At 41.9% G+C, this 23341-nt stretch overlaps 1 protein-coding gene across 1 annotated transcript; it reads right to left on the reverse strand.

The window, feature by feature from the left end:
- Nucleotides 1-7236: 7236 nt before the first annotated feature.
- ghsra (growth hormone secretagogue receptor a) lies at nucleotides 7237-18458 on the reverse strand. Its single transcript, XM_037546649.1, has 3 exons — nucleotides 17573-18458; nucleotides 11364-11664; nucleotides 7237-10331 (listed from the first exon to the last, which is right to left on the reverse strand). The coding sequence occupies exons 1-3, from the start codon at nucleotides 18402-18404 to the stop codon at nucleotides 10241-10243; spliced, it is 1224 nt and encodes a 407-aa protein (XP_037402546.1). The 5' UTR covers nucleotides 18405-18458; the 3' UTR covers nucleotides 7237-10240.
- Nucleotides 18459-23341: the final 4883 nt, after the last annotated feature.

Genomic DNA, 23341 nt, shown 5'->3' on the forward strand with positions numbered 1-23341 from the left:
GATCTGTGAATCAGCCACTGTTAGCAGTGAAAACCAGTAATGACTGGTAGGAGTGAATCACAGTGAAAACCATGAAAGTCAGTAGCCACGTTTACATGCAGTCTGATAATCCATTAATAATCCTACTAAGAGCTCAATTAGAATAGTATACGTCCATGTAAACACCTGAATCGGAATAGTCTAGTCCGATTGAGGACATTCGGAATACAGTTTCTATCCAACTGAACAAGGTGGGTAATCCTGTAAATAATCTGTTAAATAGAAGAATAATATCCGTGTAAATGCCTGAATCCAATTACATTCCCTATCGGAAAGTTTAAGTCCGTTCTGCATATGTGTCGCATCATAGTGAGAGTTCAACCGTTCAACGCAGCGGAGCAGAAACTGGTCTGCAGAGGAGACAAAGTTTATGCTCTGATAAGACAGCGGTGGGATGGATGTCCAGCTTATGTGTTTCAGAACACGACGTCTTCCTCTCTGCCTTGTTTAATAAGGACATGTGAAGGACATTTTCCTGAGTCTGACATCATTTTAAAGCAGTTAAAACCACAAGCACTGCTCACTGCTGCTCGTCTCACTCTGACTGGACTCACATGATGCTGGTTGTCATGGTAACATCTACACTAAGCGGTTCTCTATGCTTGTACATAATTTTGGATCCGATTACTTGTAGTGAGCATGTAAATCATCAGATTGTTGAGAAGAGTGAGAATAAACACCTCAGGCTGAATGTGTAATCAGAATGTGTTCAAGCAGATCAGCAAAAATCTTTGCACATAAGCACAGACAGTGGCTTCTTGATTATAGTTGATTATTATTTAACATTGGTATTTTTGCTTTTATTTATTGTTATTTTTATTTTTTCTCTATTTTATTGTATCCTTATTTTTTTTACTATCTTTATTTTACCCATTTTAAATTTAAACTCTTTTTAGTTTACATTTACATAAACATCTATTGATGTTTTACGTTGTTATTTCTATGCTTAGTGAGCGTCAACCTCAGTCATCTCTGTGTTTAATCCCTTAAACATTCCAGGTTTATTTCATACTAAGACTTATTATTCAGTAACTACAGGGACTTCAGTGCAAACTAATAGTGCTGTTCTATAGGATATAGAAGTGCGTAATAAAACACCCTTAAGGGGTCAAATAAAGGTAGACAAATCCTAATGTAATAGGCTTCTGCACTTAACTTGGTCAGAAAAGCCCAGTAATGTAGTACAGTGTTTAAAATGATAATGTAATATGTTATTACGTGACTGAGAAGAACACAAGGTGCCACTGTTAGTCCTCTGGATGTATTGTGGTCAAATTCGACTGATGTCATAAATATAAGATTATTATGGGACAGTGAAAATCTGGGACAGGTGTAACCAGAGTCAGTCTTACAAGAACTGACAATAGAGCTCTGTCTGAGTGACGACCGAGCTCTTCTGAGTCTTGGTCTCAGTGATGCTCCTCTGGTTCCGCTGGGCTGATTCTTCTGTTCATGACCATAACCGGCTGTGAGGACACTGAGGTCCAGACCACAGGAGTGTCAGAAGAGCTTTTCTGTGACGTATCTCCATTCATGAGGCTTGCGCTCTTTAAAAAGATGGTTCCTCAAGGGTTTTAGTAAAGACAGTCGCTCTGTGTGGAACTACAAACAATTTGCATACTGAAATGAGTCTTTGCACGGTTGAATGGTTCTTCTGATTGATGGAGAATATGTTATAAATCATTCTGTATTGCACCAAAAAGGGTTCTGCTACTGTTACGATGTCAAGCTTGTATCAGTAGAAGAACCCTTTTTGGTGTTCTACACTGTTAGAAATGAAGGTTCTGTTCAGGTCCATTTCTCCTTCATCAAGGTACAAACAGTGTAAATGTTCCCTCAAAGCTCCAACAGTGGTTTTATGGCCTGATTGTGAAGCTTAAATCAGTTTCTTCAGGTGAAAAGTTGGTATTTGTACCTTTTCATAACCGAATGTTTTAAAACAGAACAGTAGAATAAAAGCCTGGAGGCGAGGCGGGGTGTGTGGAGTCAGTACAGCTTAGAACACATCATTTCAGTGGATTAGGGTTCAGTTATGTTCCCTGACTAAAGGCACTGAGATGGAGCCTTGAGGGTTCCACCCCAGTGACAAGAGGGGAACTGAATATTCAAGCTTCTCCTGCAGTTTTATTCCAGCTCTACCTGATTCATTCATGCAGAAGCTCCTGAAAGATCAAAACTAATGGAATATTCTGGGACAAACTGCTCAGGGAAAACTAGACCATGATGATGTTTTTCAAAATTCCTGCATAATTGAAAGGTTTGGTGTGAAATGATTCAGATGTTTTTACAGTGGTGGTGATGGGAACCAGGCATCACCAACACAGATATAGACATTTTATTTACCATCCAAGTCCACCAGAGAACCTACATGAGTCTTCTGGGTTTATATGGAATGTTGATGATGGAAAATAGTGGAAAATCTGGAATAATCAGTTTTCTTTGGGGACTATTTTGCCGCACAGCGCCCTGCATGTCTCCCTCCACCATGAATGGAGTTGAAGTTCTCTAAACTACCATAAAACAGCGTCTCAGTCATCAGGCAGTGAATTCAGAACCATTTCATGTAGGAACTTTCTGTGAGGAGCTTTTAGAGGGGGACGTCTGGTTCCTATCACCACCACTGTGAACAGCTCTGACTTGATGAGTTTCTCTGGAACAGAGAGTTCAAGCCAAACTGCTCTGAACTGCTCTGTGTACATCTTAAACACTTAATTATGCAGAACTTTTTATTGAATTTTACTTTATTGATAATTTTTTAACAACTTCAAAAAATGGCCTTGTTTCCTCGTGCTTGGTCTCTCATTCCTCTAATTGATATTCCTGGTGAAGCTGAAATTTTCTGCTCTCTGGCTTTCACACTGTGTTGATTTGTGATGAATTGTAGTCGACACCGGCTCCGCTCCAGCTCCCACTTTGAATTCTCAAAGCGATCCAGCTGTTTCCTGCTTTTCCTCAGCCGTTTTCACACACTGCTGATTACTGGAGCTCTTTTACATGCAGCAGAATCTCTGAGCGCACCTGTTGGGTCACCTCAGGTCAGCTGAGGACCTTCAGAGCCGGTAACGGAGCAGAATTAACGAGCTTTAGGGCTGACCCGCAGCCGAGACTGAGGTGAGTTATGTCTGACACGGCTCTGTGTCTCATGGCTTTATGGTTCTGTTATTAAAGGAAAGATCCAGCAGTGATAAAAGTCAGACATATTCAAGGACTATGAGAAGCTGCTGGAAAACGGCAGCACTTTGTCTGTGAGAGGATCAGAGTTCAGCTCTGATGATAGGAATTCATCGCAATAATGATTCGGTGTCTAACAACTGAAGAACCCTCAGGACTTTTGGGACCTTCAGAGAAGGTCAACTGAATTCTAGGAGCTATGAAATACATGTCTGAATGTTTTTTGGGCTTCTTTATTTAATAGAATCATCATGCTTGTTGATTCTAAAATGTTGTAGTAAAACCTTTTAACTATAAATTGTGGTAGAAACCAAAAAAAAAAAAAAAAATCCACTGAAAAATTGTCCAATCAGGATCGTTCTCTCTGTGGTATCTAGGTAGATACAGGGATGCGAGCTCCCATTGGTTAGGACCTCCAGATGCCAGATTGAAAAGCAGTTTCAGCAGTGGAATAAAGTTAAATGCACTTCTCAACCAATCAGACGGTGCCGTCAGAACTGTTATAATTTGTGATATATTCTGCCTCTGTGATCTTCACCATGTGTCCTTTTTTAATGTAACAGATTATATTCATAGGTCATCGTTGAGCTTTTAGGTAATAAATTATTTCACTTCATATTTGAAATGAAAATGTGACCATACATTGACGAGCTCTTGCTTGTGTGGGTTTCCTCCCTTTAAGTGATGCATATGAAAGCTAACAAAATGCTAACATCACATCTTGCCATCTTAACCTGCCATAAAGAAGGTTAAGACCCACTTAGCTTAATTTGCTTTTAATTACCATTTCATTACTTTATCTCTCACACATGCATTTTTCACATTGTTTCCATTTTATTCTTTTTTTTTGTTTTGCTGCTTTTACTGTTTGCATTTCCACCTTTAATGTTTTATTTTCTTTTTTCTTTTTAGTCTTTTAATTGGTTATATTTGCAATTTTAATGTATTTCTGTCTTTGTGAAACTTTGAAAAAGTGCTATAAATGAAGATTATTATTATTATTAGTAGTAGTAGTGGTAGAAGTAGTAGTAGATTAGTGGTAGTAGTAGTAGTGGTGGTATTAGTAGTAGAAGTAGAAGTAGTAGTGGTAGTAGTAGTGGTAGAAGTAGTAGTGGGGGTGGTAGATGTAGTAGTAGTAGTAGTAGAAGTAGTGGTAGTAGTGGTAATGGTAGTAGTGGTGGTGGTAGTGGTTGTGTGGATCTGTGCCTTTTCATTTTGCCACATATTCCGCATGTTGCTTTTTAAATGCAATCTCATGTGTGTGAAAGTGAAAACAGTGTAATAGATGGTCTTCTTTTCATTTTGGCCAATATTCTGTATGTCACTGTGGAACAGTAATGTCAAGTGTGCATTGCATTTCATGTTTTTCCACAGTTGTAACTGTTTTTCAATCTGGCACAAATATATCCACGTACAATACAGATTCCAATAAAAGCTGAAAGCACCTCAAACTAATTTCTCATATTGCAGTAAAAAGACTTTTAGTGAAACTGTGATTAAAACTAGAAGACTGTGCTGCTCCTTTGGCACAAACCAGCTCAGCTCTGCGGCACACACTGATCTGATATCTCAATTTAGAACATATTCACATTTAAAAAATACATGATTTTTTGCCCAAAATTGAGCAAACACTGTAAAATCCAAACGCTAGGAGGAATGTAGGAGAAACAATGAGAGAGTTTTATTAATTTGTCATTTGCGCTGAAGCACTTTGTTTTTTGTTTTGTTTATGAACTAAACTGATCATTTTTGCTCCAATGCTTTTAGAGGATGAGTGCCGCCGCTACTACCCGCTGAGTCAGAGCTGGAGTGGAAACCTTTTACAGCTTCACCTCAGTCTTCAGGACACAACACTGATTTAGCGCCGGCATCTCACTGTCGCCTCTCTCACTCTCTACCGCCCTGTGCTGTGATCTCAGAGCATCTGCACTGTCAGTGTAGGATACAAGGCTGAAAACTGTCATTGCAACTAAATTTCAGTGTGAAACATCAGATTGATTCAGCGGTGAAGTCATAAATGCATCAACATTTCCCCAGTGATCTGTTTTTTTAAGCCACAGCTCAGCAAATAATGTTTTACACACTTGTTTACACAGGATTTGTACAACCAAATACTGTATACTGTATATTGCTGCTCCGGTTGCTACCTCAGTGACTGCTATGCTGATAGACTGTTTGCTAATATGTCATAATATGTTCGCACTGTATTGTGTGCACTGTGTTTATTGTATTGTCTTGCACTTGTGTTCACAGCGAGGAGGGCCTGGGTTCGATTCCCCAGCCGGGTGACCAGGGTCCTCTCTGTGTGGAGTTTGCATGTTCTCCCCGTGTCTGCGTGGGTTTCCTCCGGGTTCTCCGGTTTCCTCCCACAGTCCAAAGACATGCAGTCAGGCCAATTGGACGTGCTAAATTGCCCCTAGGTGTGACTGTCTGTGTCTGTCTGTCTGCCCTGCGATGGACTGGCGACCTGTCCAGGGTGTATCCTGCCTTTCGCCCAAAGACTGCTGGGATAGGCTCCAGCACCCCCCCGCGACCCTGACGGAGAAGTGGCTTAGAAAATGGATGGATGGATGATTGAACACATTCTGATTACAGATTCAGACTGAGGAGTTTATTCTCACTCTATTCAACAATCCAATGGAAAATCTTTGTTTACATGCGCGCTACAACTAATCCAATCCAAAATGACATACGTGCATAGAGAACTGTTTAGAGTAAACGTTACCATGACAACCAGCATCATGGCAGTCCAGTCAGAGTGAGATGAGCAGCAGTGAGCAGTGCTTGTGTTTTTAACTGCTTTAAAATAACATCAGACTCAGGAAAACGTCCTTCACATGTCCTTACTGAAGAAGGCAGAGAGGAAGACTCGGTTACTTTTCACGTGAATGGATTCATTTCCTGCCATAAACTGAATGAACGGCAACCTCGTGAGACGTCTGTCACTGTTTATATTCAGTTTATTTTCTTTCGGAAGACGAGTGAAGCATTAAAGCTCAAATTCACCCCCATGAAAACAAGTGAAGCGTCAACAGCTTCAGTGCGCCAAGCTCAACACTTGGGCTCTTACTGTAGAAACTCACCAGCCCAACCGACCGTTTTCCTCATGGTAGCAGAAAAGAAAAGAAACACCTCTATAAAAATAAAAATAAACATACTTACATAACATTTGTCCTTAATTAGCTGAAGAATGCAAACTGACTTGTTTAGGACTCTATTGACATGGGACCTGAGACTTACCTTCACTGATTCGGGACTTGAATCGAGACTTGACTATCTTGACTTGGGACTTGACCTGAGACTCGCCTTCACCGACTCGGGACTTGAATTGAGACTTGATTATCTTGACTTGGGACTTGACCTAAGACTCGCCTTCACTGACCCAGGATTTGAATCGAGACTTGAGTGTCTTGACTTGGGACTTGAGTGTCAAGACTTGAGACTCACTTGTTACGTACATCTTAGTGACTTGGTCCCACCTGTGCAGAAGGCATGTGTATTAAAGAGAGACCCTATGTTTACTGTTGGGGAGGTTGCGTGGTGAAGTCACTGGTTGATTGGGCTTCACTGAAAGTCCGTACTGGAAGAACAAGTCAAAATTGGGGAAAAATTGGTACATTTCATTTTGGGCCAAACTGCCTCTTTAATGAGCTTCACCTCAACCCTTAATCCGCACCACCTGCCCGTCTAGCCTCTTTCACTTGTTACCACTTCAGTGGCTTCTTCATTGCTGTCCAGTTCAGGGTCATCCACACCTTTCTAATCAAACCTGCATTAGATGCATTAACTCTGGCTATAAAGGTGTCCATTGCAAAGTCTTGCTGTTTCCCATAGTGTCAGTAGAGCTTTATTGTGTGCTGATTTCCTGTTGGATTTGTTTCGGCCTCACCGTTCAAGACAAAGCCAAACTTTCAGCTTGCAGAGTTTAATTTATTAAGCCGAATGCTTGTAGTTAAATCAGTTTAACTAGACTTGCTCAGCAGCCAAGTGTACCAAAATCACAGAAATGCATTACTACACCACATATCTCTGTACAGCTTTTAATTTATATACACGATTATGTACAGAATTTCAGACAAGTAGCTCCGTATTTACGTTCATCAGCACTGTCTGGCTCTTCACACATTAAACACAGACATCTGCAGTAATTTCACTGGTCTTATGAAGCACAACTGAGAACAGCTTCAAGGACACAGACTTAAGTGCGTAAACACTTCTTGCCACACAACAATGGGGCTGTAAGCAGGAGCAGCTTTGCCATGCACAGGCCAAGGCTTCGACTTTATTAATGATAGAACGTGTACAGCCTTGTGTTCCTTATGCTGATGTTTTGCAGGCATATCAGGAGCCCTGAGCATCTATTTTACACACACGTACAAATTACTGACACAAACTCACGCACCCACACAGGAGAACGGCATTTCTTCAGAAGGACAAGTTCCTGGAACAACATTTCTGTTCAGACACAGACACAGACAGACTCTTGAGTCCACGCCCTTCTAACCTCAGACCCTTTCGATTGGATGGATCGGTCTCCTGAGGCCCCTCCACAACAAATAACCCAAATTAGTCCTAATAATGTGTCCTACTGTATCTACATGGTGATCGACATGTGATTTTCATTTAAGATTTGAAGACTTTTATGTGAGACATGACACATTGTTTCTTCTCTATTTCTTTCAAGCCTGCTCATTTGAACAGCAACAACAAGATTTCATGAGCTGATGATAATGTAAAACCTGAGAGGTCTGAGAACAGTTAATAGTTCTTCAATTATTTAGTCATTTGTTTATTAAACTGCCATTCACTCCTTCATTTTATTTATACAGGGTGATTCAAAAAAGGTTCATCTGATTTCGAAGTGCCATATTTTTACAACTATGAGGCGCAGAGGAACCAATCGCAATCCAATTGAAAGAGGGGCTCATAGAGTTTCTGACTGTCAGTCTGACAGTGAACCCCCAACAGCTCAGAGCGTTCGTTGTTGGTACAAACAGTTCCATGAAAAAAGACACCAGCATCACCGGATCTCAAGCCATGTGGCTTTTTTGTGGGGGTATGTTAAGGATTCCATTTATGTGCCAACAGCAGTGGATGATGTCCGAAATCATGAAAGAGCCGTGAGTGCAGCGACACCAGACCTGCTCATTTGAGTATGGGATGAGTTTGACTGTGACGTTGATGTCGTCCGTACAGCTGGAGGAGGTTCAGACTGAGACCTTTTACAATTACACAATAAACTTTAAGCTCATTAAACCATTTACAGTTCACTGCATTGATCAGTAATGATTTACAAGTGAAATAAATCATTTTTTTAATCACCCTGTATATCTGCTGTCCAATATATTTAATATTGTGGTCTTTGGCCCCCCAGGGCTCCTGGTATTCAGAGGCCCAGGGCAGAAATCCATCCCTTTTTATACTCACTGTCCACTTTATTAGGTCCATCTAGCTTGTTCTTGTTCTAGCTTGTGTCCATTTTATCTACTGTCCACATGGAAGCACTTTGCAGTCCTACCATTACTTTTGTAGTCCATCTCTTTCTGGTGGTCTAGTGGGGTCAGAACCCCTGCTGAGCAGAAATTATTGGGTGGTAACCAGTTTTTACTAATTTTTTTTGTTCGTTTCTTTCTTTTTTGCCTATTAAAGTGACAAAACAAAGTCTAATCCATAAAGTAGTTATTCTGAACAGCAACAAACCATGTCACCACTAGGGGGTGCTGACAACTACCTAAATCTTGTTAAGTTTCATGTAAACCAAAGCAGATCTCAAACAAAGCTTTTCTCAGCAAAGTGGACCTCTTAATGACAGAGATAACTCACATATGTGTCGCAGTTAGGCAGTGTAGTGGTTGCCATTCCGATTCCTGGAAGTATTCATTTCTACCATGCACCTCCTAATCCTCTCCGAACCAAAGAAAAAATTCACCTATCAAGGGTGAATTTAGTTAAAAACATGGAAACACCAGGTTTAGTAGAAATCAAGCATTTAAACACAAAGAAGCATTCAATTATTTGTATGTGTTTTGGAGTGCCTCCAAAACATACTGAAGATGGCTAAAGCTCTGTGGAGCTCTTTTCAGTTCCCAGAAATTGAAAAAAAAATTATCCTGGAGGAACATCATGGACCGGAATCTATATTAGCTAATCTATCCCAGAGGACCATCATTGTCCAGAATCTACATTAACATATCTGTTCAAGAGGAACATGATGGTTCATAATCTACAGTAGCAAATCTATCCTGGAGGAACATGATGGTCCAGAATCTACATTAGCTAATCTATCCAGGGGTAACATGATGGTCCAGAATCTACATTAGCTAATCTATTCTGGAGGAACATCACGGTCCAGAATCTACATTAGCAAATCTATCCAGGAGGAACCAAATGGTCCATGTCTGGGATCTACTCCTGGAGCACTGCCTAACTACAGGTGAGTTAGCACACCAATTACATCAGCTGGCATAAATTAAAGGGTCATTGATCCAGAAACGTCCTACGTGAAGAAATCAAGTTCTCCCACACATACACGCTGCGCTATTTGTTGCTAAGAGGTGACAACATGTTATATTTGAGGCACACAGTTAGCATGAAGCACAGCACCTTCGCTTCTCCTCATCAGGAGCGAGAGGATGCTGCTGTATCTACAGTGCTCGATTTGTCCTCCAGATTTTTCTGAAATTTAAGGCAACGGATGTTCTCTTATTCGCTCTACCTCATTTCGCTTACCAGACAGATTTATCTACAGCTGACGTTTGTGAAACTTCAAGGCATCACTTGATGTCTTCTGTACACAGCCGGTAATGAAATGCAGTGCTCCTCTTCCGTCCTCCCTGATCTTCTGAGTTTGGTGGTTTGATGTTTCTTGCTTCCTCTTTGACCAGAGGCCGCCGTCCAGTGTTCATTACACGATGCGTTTGAAAGTCGTCATTGATCTGGCGAGATTGGAGCAGAACAGTTTTCGTCTCCAACCACTGGTGCATCCACAGTGTAGAGGGTTCGAGTTGTGCTCGCTATGTTTCTAAGGATTTTACAGAAGGTGAAATGAGACCAGGGACACGGGAAGCGTGGTTGTTCTGGGTGTTGCACTTTCTGCAGTCAGGATTATTTCTTTGAAGCCACTAAAAATAAAACAGAGCAGATTTTTAGAAAGTATTTTAAAGCATTATTGATCTGTGTGCTTGTTTCAAAATCTGCCTTAGTCTATTAAATTTGACATTGTCATTCGGTTGATTTTGTGGCTCCCACCAGTTCGGTTCCCAACGACACTGACCATACCATTAGCCTCAGCTTCAACGAGAGAGAGAACCATGCTGAAAAAAAAGACCAATAGACCCAATAGGATCGAAACCTGATGGTTTTGCTTCATGATTTTCTTAATGGTTAGCATTAAGGACCATTATTTTCCTGTAGGACACCTTTAGATCTCATTCGGAAACTATTAATTGCATCTGGAATCAGTTGCAGAACACCTATCAAACCATTAGAGTCCTTTGCACTGTGATATCGACGTCTCAGGAAAACATAAAACACCATTACTGACTACTGAACACCATCAGGAATCAGCAGGAACTTTTACTGGTCTCTATAATTTTTTTCAGCAGAGAGGATAGGCAGCTTATTAGAAACTGCAGAATCACCAAGCCAAAGTTAGTGCTACAGCAGCTGTTCCTGAAAAGAGAAAGCAGTGTGATCATCTGGATCAGCTGGCTGTACACGAGCTATTCCTTATGAGAGACAGACCATTAGAAAACCATCAAATGAATTTGGAATCAACCACTGGGCACCAGTTAAACCATTAGGCTCCATTTCATTAAACAACACATTAAATCTATCAGGAACCAATAGAAACACTAAATAGCTCTTCAACAGCTTTTCCAAGCAAGAGAAACGTGGTGGTTCTCCAGATCTGCTGCCTAATATCAGACTTTAGCTCCTCAATAGTTATTCCTAACAGGGAGGAACAGGTGGTTCTCCAGATCTGGTGGCTAAATTACAGCAATTACAGCAATTCCTGACTGGTACTTCCCAACCAAAGGGTTTTGATTTTATTTGGTGTAGTTTTTATCATAATTTCATGTGCTGCTGTCTATAACTGCCTTCCCGCATCCCTGAATGAGAAGCATGAGAGTGTTTGTGCGTCCAGCGGTTACAGGCTGACGGTGGATTCGTTGAGTCCAGGGCAGCTTTCGGCTTTAGTGACGGATGCGCTCCTGCGCCGGCGGCTGTGAATTCCGAAGAGGCGACACACGGCAGCCCTGTACTTCTCCGACATGATGTTGTAGAGAATGGGATTGATGGCAGCGCTGAGATAAAAGAGCACGAAGGAGATGAGGCTGCAGTACTGGCTGATCAGAGACATGATGGGGGATCCGGCGGCTGACGAGGCGGAGATCAGGAAGCGGACCACGTGGAAGGGAAGCCAGCAGAGCACGAAGGCCAACACTACCACAGCTACGGAGGGGAGAGAAAAAAGAAACATGATGACTGACGAAGCTCCGAACCAGCATTAAAGTGAGGAAATACGTTATGTACTCACTTCTTGGATCTGAGAATCAAATATTTACATTTCTTTGCCTTTAAAAACCCCCAAAATATTTTATGAAAACCTTCAGCTTAAAAGCTCAGTCAAACTAGAATCTGCCAGCATATCTTTGCAAGAGAAACTACCTTTACTTCAGTGGAATTCACCTTGATGAATGACTTCACGTCTTAAATTTGGGCAGAAATTTCACATCAAGGTCAACTTTTATGGACTTTGATACATTAATTTGTGTCTTCAGCCAAAAGAGCTGCAACTGATATGTAGTAGTGAAGTACAGGTGACTAGAGTGGGTGAGGCAGTGGCCAGAAGTGCAGCTGTGGTTAGTCAACAAGCTAACATTGCAGTTAGCAAGCAGGGTAAGTAGTCTATAACAAAAAGCAAAATTAGCCTTTCCTACGTTTTGCAGGTTCGGTTCTGTTAAATGAAGCTCTGCCCCTTGAGAGGCCAACGCAGCCTAATGCTGCTATATGTTGGAAATATCATATTTACGAGATGGATGTACATGAACTCCACCACAATGCCATACTCACTAGTGGGAGCCTCAGGTTTTTCCCAAGTGACAGTTACTGACCACTGGATTGTAAATTAGTTGTTTAGTTATTCAGCAGCCACATACAAACTCTGCAGTCTAAAATTATTCATGCGCAAAAATATAAATACAAGCTCACGTGATGCGTCTAACTGGGTAAAAGCTTCGTTCGTTTAACAAGCATCCTCTGCTCCTCTGATTTCATTGCAGTAACACAAAACAAAGTCTTTTTCTTTTTGAAAGAAACAAAAATCATTTCTAAAGCATCTGTCCTGTTTCTGACCAAAACCACTTAAAAACAAGGCAAGTCATACTTATGACCTCAGGAGTCATGAAGTTGTTCACATTACAGGCCTCTTTGCTCAGATCCAATCTGTCTGACTCAATGGTTCACACTCGTTTAGGAAAGAGAGTCAAATCTGTCATGAATGTGATGAACCGGCGTCCTGAAATGACCCTCATGAGCTCCTCCTACTCAGTAACGTCACGTGACTGAATCACTGCATCATCAGCACAAACTAACGAGCAGAACGAGCTTCGCTGAGAAGATCATTAACTCTGATCAGCTCTCAGCTTCATTGTTAGAGCCAGACGGAGGAGAAAAAGGTGAGATGAGCTGCTTTTCCATCGTTTACAGGCTTTAAAATCTGTTCTGCGCTGTTGCCATGGTAACGCTGAATGATAGCGCAGTGGAAAAAAGTGCATGAATTCCAATCTGAACGCCACATTAAGGTCACATGGCCACGAATGGGATATGTATCCAATCTAGGACCACATATGAAAGTGCCTCAGGTCGGATTTGAAAAGATCAGATTTGTGTCCACACAGCCCTGAAAAAAACAGATCTGAGTCACATTAGGGCAGGAAGTCGGATTTGTGCCACTTCAGTCTGGAAATGTGAATGTAGCCACAAAGTTCCACAAAGTTGAACTCAATGTGAAATTTGCGGTCCCTTTTCTGTGAAATCTCATGATGTAGTAAATTCCACTGAAATGAAGGTAATTTCTCTTGTGAAAAGTGTGACTGAGCCTTTAAACTCAAGGTTTCTTACTTACAACTTACAATTCCAAGTGACGTGAGTTGATTCCAAGAGTCGATTTCCCAAAATAATTCTCTTAATTCTATATTTTAAGAGTGAAGACATTTCCTAGTTTTTTGCAGAAACTCTAAAAGTGATCAGTCAGGTAGGTGTGCACACAAGCCAGGGTGGAAATTCAAGTTAACTTTAACTGCAGGAAATCTCCAGGATGGCTGCTCTCAGTGGAACTGGGTGGTGTTCTGGGTAATCACCAGGAGCCGTATTACAGAAGCACACTAACTCTGAAATCTGATGTGTTTAATCTCCATGACGGCTTCAGTACGGACTGAGTTTAGTTCAGTATCTATTCCAGAATTTCAGATCCCAACTTCATAATCTCATCAAACTCCAGATCAGAAAACAGCATCACACGAACATCCTAACTAGACTAAACCTCCTAAATCCTGTCCTAACTTTAGGATGAACCCCAACAGGGTCCTAACTTCTGTTCAAAGCCTGTTTCTATGGTTTTTAGGTGGCTGAGTCAGGCAGCGTAGTTCATTACCAGCATAATGAGCTCCATTTATTTCTACTGTAAAACGCTGCTGTCACTGGGAGATGTTCTTCTTTTCAAACTCTGCGGTTTAAATATCTCAGATGCTGCCGACTCGACCTCCACTGCCCCTCTGATCACCTTCCTGTGTTAATGTTGATAATAAAATATTACAGTGATGGTGGTGAATAATGAGGAGATGGAGCTGAATGTGTGTCTGTTTATTACAACCCCAATTCCAATGAAGTTGGGACGTGGTGTAAAACATAAATAAAAACAGAATATGATGATTTGCAAATCCTTTTCAACCTATATTCAATTGAATAAACTACAAAGACAAGATATTTAATGTTCAAACGGATAAACTTTATTGTTTTTTGCAAATATTCACTCATTTTGAATTTGATGCCTGCAACACATTCCAAAGAAGTTGGGACAGGGGCGTGTTTACCACTGTGTTACATCACCTTTCCTTTTAACAACACTCAATAAGCGTTTGGGAACTGAGGACACTAATTGTTAAAGCTTTGTAGGTGGAAATCATCGTATTCTGTTTTTATTTATGTTTTACACAACGTCCCAACTTCATTCGAATTGGGGTTGTACGAGGAGTAACGTTAGCGCACTCGGCTAAAGCGTTTGGGAAATGGAGACTGAAACTGAGGAGCGGAGGCTGTAAGATAAGATTTGGTTTATAGATTAAGATCAGATCTGCTTCACTAATATGACCCCTGGTACACTAATGATCTTCAGCTTGACCCTGCTGTCTTTGGATCATCGCTGTTTTTCAAATTTCTCTCAGAATGACAGATTTTTTTCCAATGAAAAGAAAGCTGTCAGGCTGACTAACAAATTCCAGTTTATCAGCGTGGACCATTTCCTTCGAACCACTGGAAAACATTTTCGTATCTAAATCTTCACCCTGGATGTCACCAACAAAAGCAGTGGACGGAAACTGATCTATGTGCAAAACAGAAAAAATGAGCAATGCAGCGCTGTTTCAACCAATAGCTCAGGAAACGATCCAGAGCGCCGAACTGGAGCTCACCATTCAGCAGAACATCTCACAGACACATTTCACTGGGGAAAACCACATCCCTCACTTAGAGATCTGAGAAACCGTGATGCTCAGTGTGGAGTTATGAGGTAATGGCCAGTTGAACAGGGTAAAACTGAACCCCAGGTGACCACTCGTATCCCGCTCCACTGATAACAGAGTGTTTATTGCCTCTAATGGGATCTATTAGGCCAAGAATATTCCCCAATTCACATTTCAAACACAGCCTCTATTTCACACATCACTGCTTTCTAAAAAATGTGACAACACGATTCATAATGCAGCAGACATCAGCTTCCAATGACCTTGATAGTGAATAGAATAGAATAGAATAGAATAGAATAGAATATTTTTTCTAGGCCATGGCCAGTTGGGAATAGAATAGAATGGAATATTCTTACTAGGCCACTGCCAGTTCGAAATAAAATAGAATAAAATATTCTTTCTAGGCCATGGCCAGTTGGGAATAGAATAGAATAGAATATTCTTTCTAGGCCACTGCCAGTTGGGAATAGAATAGAATAGAATATTCTTTCTAGACCACAGCCAGTTGGGAATAGAATAGAAAAGAATATTATTTCTAGGCCATGGCCAATTGGAAATAGAACAGAATAGAATGGAATAGAGTATTCTTTCTAGGCCACATCCAGTTGGGAATAGAATAGAATATTATTTCTAGGCCATGGCCAATTGGGAATAGAATAGAATAGAATAGAATATTGTTTCTAGGCCACTGCCAGTTGGAAATAGAACAGAGAGATGATTTAGACATTTCTGATCTTTTGCTGTCATTTTTACTTTGTTCTACACATATTCAGAGCAGTTCACTGACAATGACATTCAATTCAAATCAGTTTCATATATGTAATATCTAATAATTATACAGTGTATAAAGTTTAGGTCAGTTTACAACGTTTTGAGTTATGTTAAATTCTATAAAACTCTGTTCAATGTTGTGTAATTCTATTCTATTATGTTTCCATAATATTTTGTTCTTTTCTGTTCTAGTTTGTGTAATTCTATACTATTCTATACTATTCTATTTTGTTCTTTTCTGTTCTGTGCTATTCTATACTATTCTATTTTGTTCTTTTCTGTTCTGTTCTACTTTTGTTCTAATCTATAATATTCTATTATGTTTCCATAATATTCTGCTCTTTTCTGTTCTATTTTGTGCAATTCTATACTATTCTATTTTGTTCTTTTCTTTTCTGCTCTGTTCTATTGTGTTTAACTTTATACTATTATATTCTATTATGTTTCCATAACATTCTGTTCTTTTCTGTTCTATTTCGTGTAATTCTATACTATTCTGTTCTATAATATTCTATTAAGTTCTATAATAGTCTGTTCTTTTCTGTTCTGTTGTGTTCTATTTTGTGTAATTCTATATTATTCTGCTCTATTCTATAATATTCTGTTCTTTTCTGTTCTATACTGTTCTATTTTGTATGGTTCTATACTATTCTATTATGTTCTATTCTACACTATTCAGTTCTTTTGTTTTTTTGTAATTCTGTACTGTTCTATCCTATTCTATTCTGTTTTATAATATTCTGTTCTTTTCTGATCTATTTTGTACAATTCTACACTATTCTAGTTTATAATATTCTGTTCTTTTCTGATCTTTGTACAATTCTACACTATTCTATTCTATTTTATAATATTCTGTTCTTTACTATTGTATTTTGCGTAATTCTATGCTATTCTATACTATTCTTTTTTGCTCTATACTATTATATTTAATTCTATTCAATTTTTTTGTTTTCTGTACTGCTTTGTTCTGTTCAATTATATACCTTTTTCTATTCTACTGTTTTATTGTAGTCTGTTCTCTATTCTCTGTTATGATTACTTCTTTACTATTCTTTTCTGCTGCATAATTCTTTCATCTGTTCAATTCTATATTATTCTATTCTTTACTCATCTATACTATTCAGTTCTTTTCAATTCTATACCATTCTATTTTTATTTTATACTACACACTTCTCTGCCCTGTTCCGTTCTATATTGTCCTATTCTACTGTTGTGCTGTTGCTTTTATATTCTATACAATTCATTTCTATTCTATTTTACTCTGTACTCCTCTATCTTACTGTGTTCTGTTTTTTCTATTCTGTTTAGTTCTACTCTCTTCTGTTCTATTCTATATGACTCTGTTCCATTGTTTTACTCTATATACCACTCTATTGTTTTTCTGTATTCTAATCACTTTTATTCTACATTAATATGTTCTGTTCTTCTCTATTGTATTCTGCTGTTTTAGTCTATATCAACCTGTTCTATCCTCCTCTACTCTATTCTGTTTTGTATTCTACTCTTTCTATTCCACTCTGTTTTATCCTGTTCTGTTATTCTATCGTATACGATTAAGTTCTATTCTATCCTAGTCTATTGAATTGTTTTGTTCTACTCTGTTCTGTTCTATAGTATCTAGTATAACCGGTATGGTTCTCTTCCTCGTGCGCACAGCTGGAACTTTACTGCGGATGTTTGATGGTAGACATACCGTGCGCTCTCGTGAGTGTCTCTCCTGGAGACCCTGTCCAGCACAATCCATCTCAAGGTTTTCAGCAACACCTACCCCCTCCCCCCGCCCCACCCCACCCCCCCGCTCTCTATTCACAACACCCCCCTCCCTCACCCGCTCTCTCTCTTACCCAGCAGCTTTATGCTCTGTCTGTGGTTCTTGTCCCTCGCGGAGCTGCGTGCGTCCGCGCGCCGTCCCCGGCTCAGTTTCCTCCCGATCAGCGTGTACAGCACGCACAGGCAGAGCGCGGGGAGGGCCACGAGCGCGCCGCTCACGCACACCACGGCGGACAGCAGCCCGGACTTCACCGCGTGCCGCGTGGCCGTGCACTCCGCCTCCGCGCGGCTCGCGCTCCAGTCCCACGTCCAGTTTCCGCTCCGGCTCTCGGTGTCGTTCTCGGCCTCGTACCGCTCGCGCTCGTGCTCCACTCCGACCAGCGCGAGCACGGGGCCGGCGCTGCAGGCGCTCACGGCCCACAGCGCGAGGATAACGGCGCGCACGCGGCGGCGCGTCACGGAGACCTTGGCGCGCAGCGGGAAGCGCACGGCCAGGTAGCGGTGCACGCTGAGCGCGGCGATGCTGAGGGCCGTGCAGTGTGTGCAGCACTCGCTCACGAAGTGGAACAGCTTGCAGACGGCGCCGCCCAGCGGCCACGGTCGGTAGCGCCACACGCGCTGCAGGTCCAGCGGCATGCACGCGAACACCAGCAGATCGGACAGCGCCATGCTGCGCAGGTACAGGTTGGTGGTGGTGCGCATGTCCCGGTAGCGGCTCACCACCACGATGGTCGTCAGGTTCCCCACCACTCCCACCACGAACAGCAGGGCGCACGCGACCGTCACGGCCACCAGCGCGGGCAGCGGGAAGAGCGTGAGCGGCGGCGGAGGCGGGTGCGGGTGGTGCGGAGGGGCGCTGGAGACCCCGCAGCGCGCGCAGTCCGAGCGGTTGGAGCCCGCGGGCATCGCTGCTGATGCTGATGCTCGAGCTACTGAGCGCGACTGTGGAGGACTGGTGTGAGGCTTGAGCTCCGGTACGCCACAGACCACGCCCCCTCCCCACCTCCCGTCCCGTCCTAGCACGTGGGGGCAGATTCAGAGGACATAACAATAATAATAATAATAATTTCATATTTAACAACATTTCAGTATGAACTGACAACATTTATTCAAAATATGGTAAAACTACAACAGCAAAACATAATAATATAATATTATAGTAGATCCTGCAATATTACATTAATTATACATACACTGCATTTCCAAAAGTATTCGGTCGTCTGGCTTCACACGCACATGAACTTGAGTGACATCCCATTCTTAATCCATAGGGTTTAATATGATGTTGGCCCACCCTTTGCAGCTATAACAGCTTCAGCTCTTCTGGGAAGGCTTTCCACAAGGGTTAGGAGTGAGTTTATGGGAATCTTTGACCGTTCTTCCAGAAGCACATTTGTGAGGTCAGACACTGATGTTGGATGAGAAACTGGCTCATCCGTGTCTTTATGGACCTGCTTTTTGCACTGGTGCGCAATCATGTTGGAACAGGAAGGGGCCGTCCCCAAACTGTTCCCACAAAGTTGGGAGCATGAAATCTCTTGGTGCTGAAGCTTTAAGAGTTCCTTTCACTGGAACTAAGGGGCCGAGCCCAACTCCTGAAAAACAGCCCCACACCATAATCCCCCCTCCACCAAACTTTACACTTGGCATAGTGCAGTCAGATAAGGACTGTTCTCCTGGCAACCGCCAAACCCAGACTCGTCCATCAGATTTCCAGACGGAGAAGCGTGATTGGTCACTCCAGAGAACACGTCTCCACTGCTCTAGAGTCCAGTGGCGGCGCTTTACACCACTGCATTCCACGCTTTGCATTGCGCTTGGTGATGTAAGGCTTGGATGCAGCTGCTTCGCCTTGGAAACCCATCCCATGAAGCTCTCTCTGCTGTTCTTGAGCTGATCTGAAGGCCACATGAAGTTTGGAGGTCTGTAGTGATTGACTCTGCAGAAAGTTGGTGACCTCTGCGCACTATGCGCCTCAGCATCCACTGAACCCGCTCTGTCATTTTACGTGGCCGACCACTTCATGGCTGAGTTGCTGTCGTTCCCAATCGTTTCCACTTTGTTATAATCCCACTGACAGTCGACTGTGGAATATTTAGTAGTGAGGAAATTTCCCAACTGGACTTGTTCCACAGGTGGCGTCCGATCACGGTACCACGCTGGAATTCACTGAGCTCCTGAGAGCGACCCATTCTTTCACTAATGTCTGTAGAAGCAGTCTGCAGGCCTAGGGGCTTGGCTTTATACACCTGTGGCCATGGAAGTGACTGGAACACCTGAATTCAATGATTTGGATGGGTGAGTGAAAACTTTTTAATTATATATATATATAATGCTACATGTAACACAGATAACCATTTAAGCTTGAAATGGTTGATGGTGTTCATGATTAAAACCATTGTTTTTACTAAAGAACCCTTGAAGAACCATCTTTAAGAATGTACACACCTGGCATCTTTCCTTTGTGTGGTGGTGGGGGGACACAGTGCACATTATGTTGCAGTACATGCTGGGAATTGTAGTGCAGTACATTGTGAGAGGGGCAAATATTAACAGAATATTAAAATGTTTTCACAGGCCGGATGGAATTGGGTTTGACACCTGGGCAAAAGATAAAGGCTCTTATTACTGTATCATTATATTCGTACATGTTGTGAAATGTAAAGGTGACAAATTTAAACGCTCCACTTTGATAATTATTTATTAATGAATCCATGCGCATGCAGTAATATTGTTATATACCTGTAATGAATCACTAGCGACAAGTATTAAAGCAATGTTTCTGCTGCTTATTGCAACGGCTGGTTGTTTTACTGCCAAACAGACAAACAAAACAATTAATCGTCATTAACAGGAAATGGGAATGTTCATAAAAACAGCTTAATGTGTTCAGATAAACAGCTTATAATCAGTTTAGCTGGTTTCTTAAATGACAATATATATGACGTAATTACACCAATCATTCAGAACATCATAAGCACCTCCTTGTTTCTACACTCACTGTCCATTTTATCAGCTCCTCTTACTGTATAGCTGCATTTTGTAGTTCTACAGTTACAGACTGTAGTCCATCTGTTTCTCTGATACTTTGTTACCCTGTTCTTCAGTGGTCAGGACCCCCATGGACCCTCACAGAGCAGGTACTATTCGGGTGGTGGATCATTCTCAGCACTGCAGTAACACTGACATGGTGGTGGTGTGTTAGTATGTGTTGCACTGGTTTGAGTGGATCAGACACAGCAGTGCTGCTGGAGATTTAAACACCTCAGTGTTGCTGCTGGACTGAGAATAGTCCACCAACCAAAGATATCCAGCCAACAGCGTCCTGTGGGCAGCGTCCTGTGACCACTGATGAAGGACTAGAGGATGACCAACACAAACTGTGCAGCAGCAGATGAGCTGTCGTCTCTGACTTTACATCTACAAGTTGGACCAACCAGGTAGGAGTGTCTAATAGAGTGGACAGTGAGTGGACAGTGTTTAAAAGCTCCAGCAGCACTTCTGTGTCTGATCCACTCACACCAGCCTCTCTTTAAGATTTCTGAATCAGATTTGTTGACCTAAATCTGATCTAAGAAATCTTTACATACCCACTCAGTGTTAGCATATTTGGAATCAGAATCATAGAGCATAAAAGTCACTGATGCTCTGCAAACTGCGCCAGGATCTTCATGACAGGGTTTCAATGTCTGAGCAGCTGCACACAAGCCTAAGATCAAAATGCACAATGCCAAGCGTTGGCTGGAGGGGTGTAAAGCGCTGCCACCGGACTCTGGAGCAGTGGAGACGTGTTCTGTGGAGTGAATCAGCTTCTCTATCTGTCAATCTGATGGGCGAGTCTGGGTTTGGTGAATACCAGGAGAACGTTACCTGCCTGACTGCACTGTGCCAGCTGTAAAGTTTGGTGGAGGAGGGATGATGATATGAGGCTGTTTTTCAGGGATTGATCTAGAACCCTTAGTTCCAGTGAAGGGGAATCTTAATGCTTCAGCACCAAGACATTCCAGACAATTCTCTTCGAGCTTTGTGGGAACAGTTTGGGGAAGAACCGTTCCTGTTCTAGCATGACTGAGCTCCAGTGCTCAAAGCAGCTCCATAAAGGCCTGTCTGGGTGAGTTTGGTGTGGCATAACTTGACTGGCCCTCACAGAGTCCTGACTTCAACCCCACCAACACCTTTGAGATGATCTAGAATGCAGATTGTGAGCCAGACCTTCTCATCCAACATCAGTGTCTGACCTCACGAATCACAGACAGATTATGGTCTATTCAGTGGTTTTGTGTGTTACTGTGCGTGTAATAAAGTGCACGTGCAGCTGTTTACAGCAGAGACATGTGAAGAACCTCCTTGTTCAGGACGATGATGTTCTGGGGAAAGAAGCTGTGGAGGTGGCAGTCGGTCCGAGTCTCTGCCAAGATGTTGTTTCAGCTCTAACAATGGGGAAAATGTATGTAGGAAGAATCAGTATCAGGTGGGAACATTATTTTTCACCACAGGGGGTAAGACTGGGAATGTTCCCAGTCCTGTCCATGTGTTTTTGTTTTGGTTTAGCCCATGTGCGGTTTGTTTTGGTCCAGCACCCTCGTTTCCTGACTCCACCCCTGATTGTTTCCACCTGTCCCTCGTCAGCCCTGTTGTATTTAAGCCCTGTGTTTGCCCCTTGTGTTTGGTGGTCTGTGTTCTTTGTATTGGTCTTTGTTTGCATGTTTGGTTCTGGTTTGTCATGTCTGCCTCCCGATCTATCCGTGTTGGCTCTATGACCCTGGACCGTTTGGACTATGACCCTGGATTTGCTCATAATAAATCTCACTTATCTCCGCATATGCGTCCGCCTCCTTGCTCCCCGTTACAAAAATAAATCAATGAGATCTTCTGTGTTGTACTGCACTTCCACTGAAAGCTGCTTAACACATATAAAAAATAACAAATAAAAATAAAATTACGGAGCTGAGTTTGGGCTTTTGTTCTGAAATGTTGACTGATTTTTTTTTTATAAATGCAGTTTAAATGCAGGATTGTATATGAATTATAAAGGGTAGTCAAAATAAACTGTGGCTTCAGACGACACCTTTCCAGTCAGCACTTGTTTTGTATGGATTATTATGTCCATTCATTTTATTCATATAATTTTTCCTTTTATTTTTTGTGTTATTTATTATTATTATTATTATTATTCACTGAGCCTTATCACTACAGACTGAACACAGACCTTCAGAGCTCTGTTAAAGCGTAGGTTCTCTTGTGGGCCCGGCTCACATCACCTGCATCATCATGCGCGCTCTGCTCTTGCTGCACTGGTCTGGTGCTGCCCTCTAGTGGCCACTCAGCACAACAGCACTTACTGGCTTAAGATTTTATATTTTGCTGCTTGACAATTAAATGCAGTCTGTCTTACTCTGATGGCTCTTCATGGGTTCCTTAGTAAAGAAAATGGTTCTGTATGGAACAACAAACACTCAAAGAACCCTTTGCCTTGTGAAACAGTTCTGTGCATCGTGAAAGCGTTCTTCAGACTGATGGAGAATGTGTTCTATATGGCACCAAAAGGGTTCTGCTACTGTTATGATGTCAAGCTTGTGAACAACCTCATAACCCAACCTCATCAACCTCTTCCCAAGTCCCTGATTGGCTGGGTCAGATGTATTAGAATTCAATAAGGGGGCAGGGCTGCTTACTGTATTCAGGTTGGAACTAAACTCTACAGGATGGTATCTCTGGAGGACCAGGCCTTTTTCTTATTTTTACCCCTACCCCTTGTTCTCAAGTATTGCCACTTGTTACTGAGTTACAGGGCAGTGGTTGAGATCTTCCCTCTGAAATGAGATCCTCAAATAAAGAGCATC

Source organism: Pygocentrus nattereri, chromosome 17, assembly GCF_015220715.1.
Source record: "Pygocentrus nattereri isolate fPygNat1 chromosome 17, fPygNat1.pri, whole genome shotgun sequence".
Lineage (NCBI taxonomy): Eukaryota > Metazoa > Chordata > Actinopteri > Characiformes > Serrasalmidae > Pygocentrus > Pygocentrus nattereri.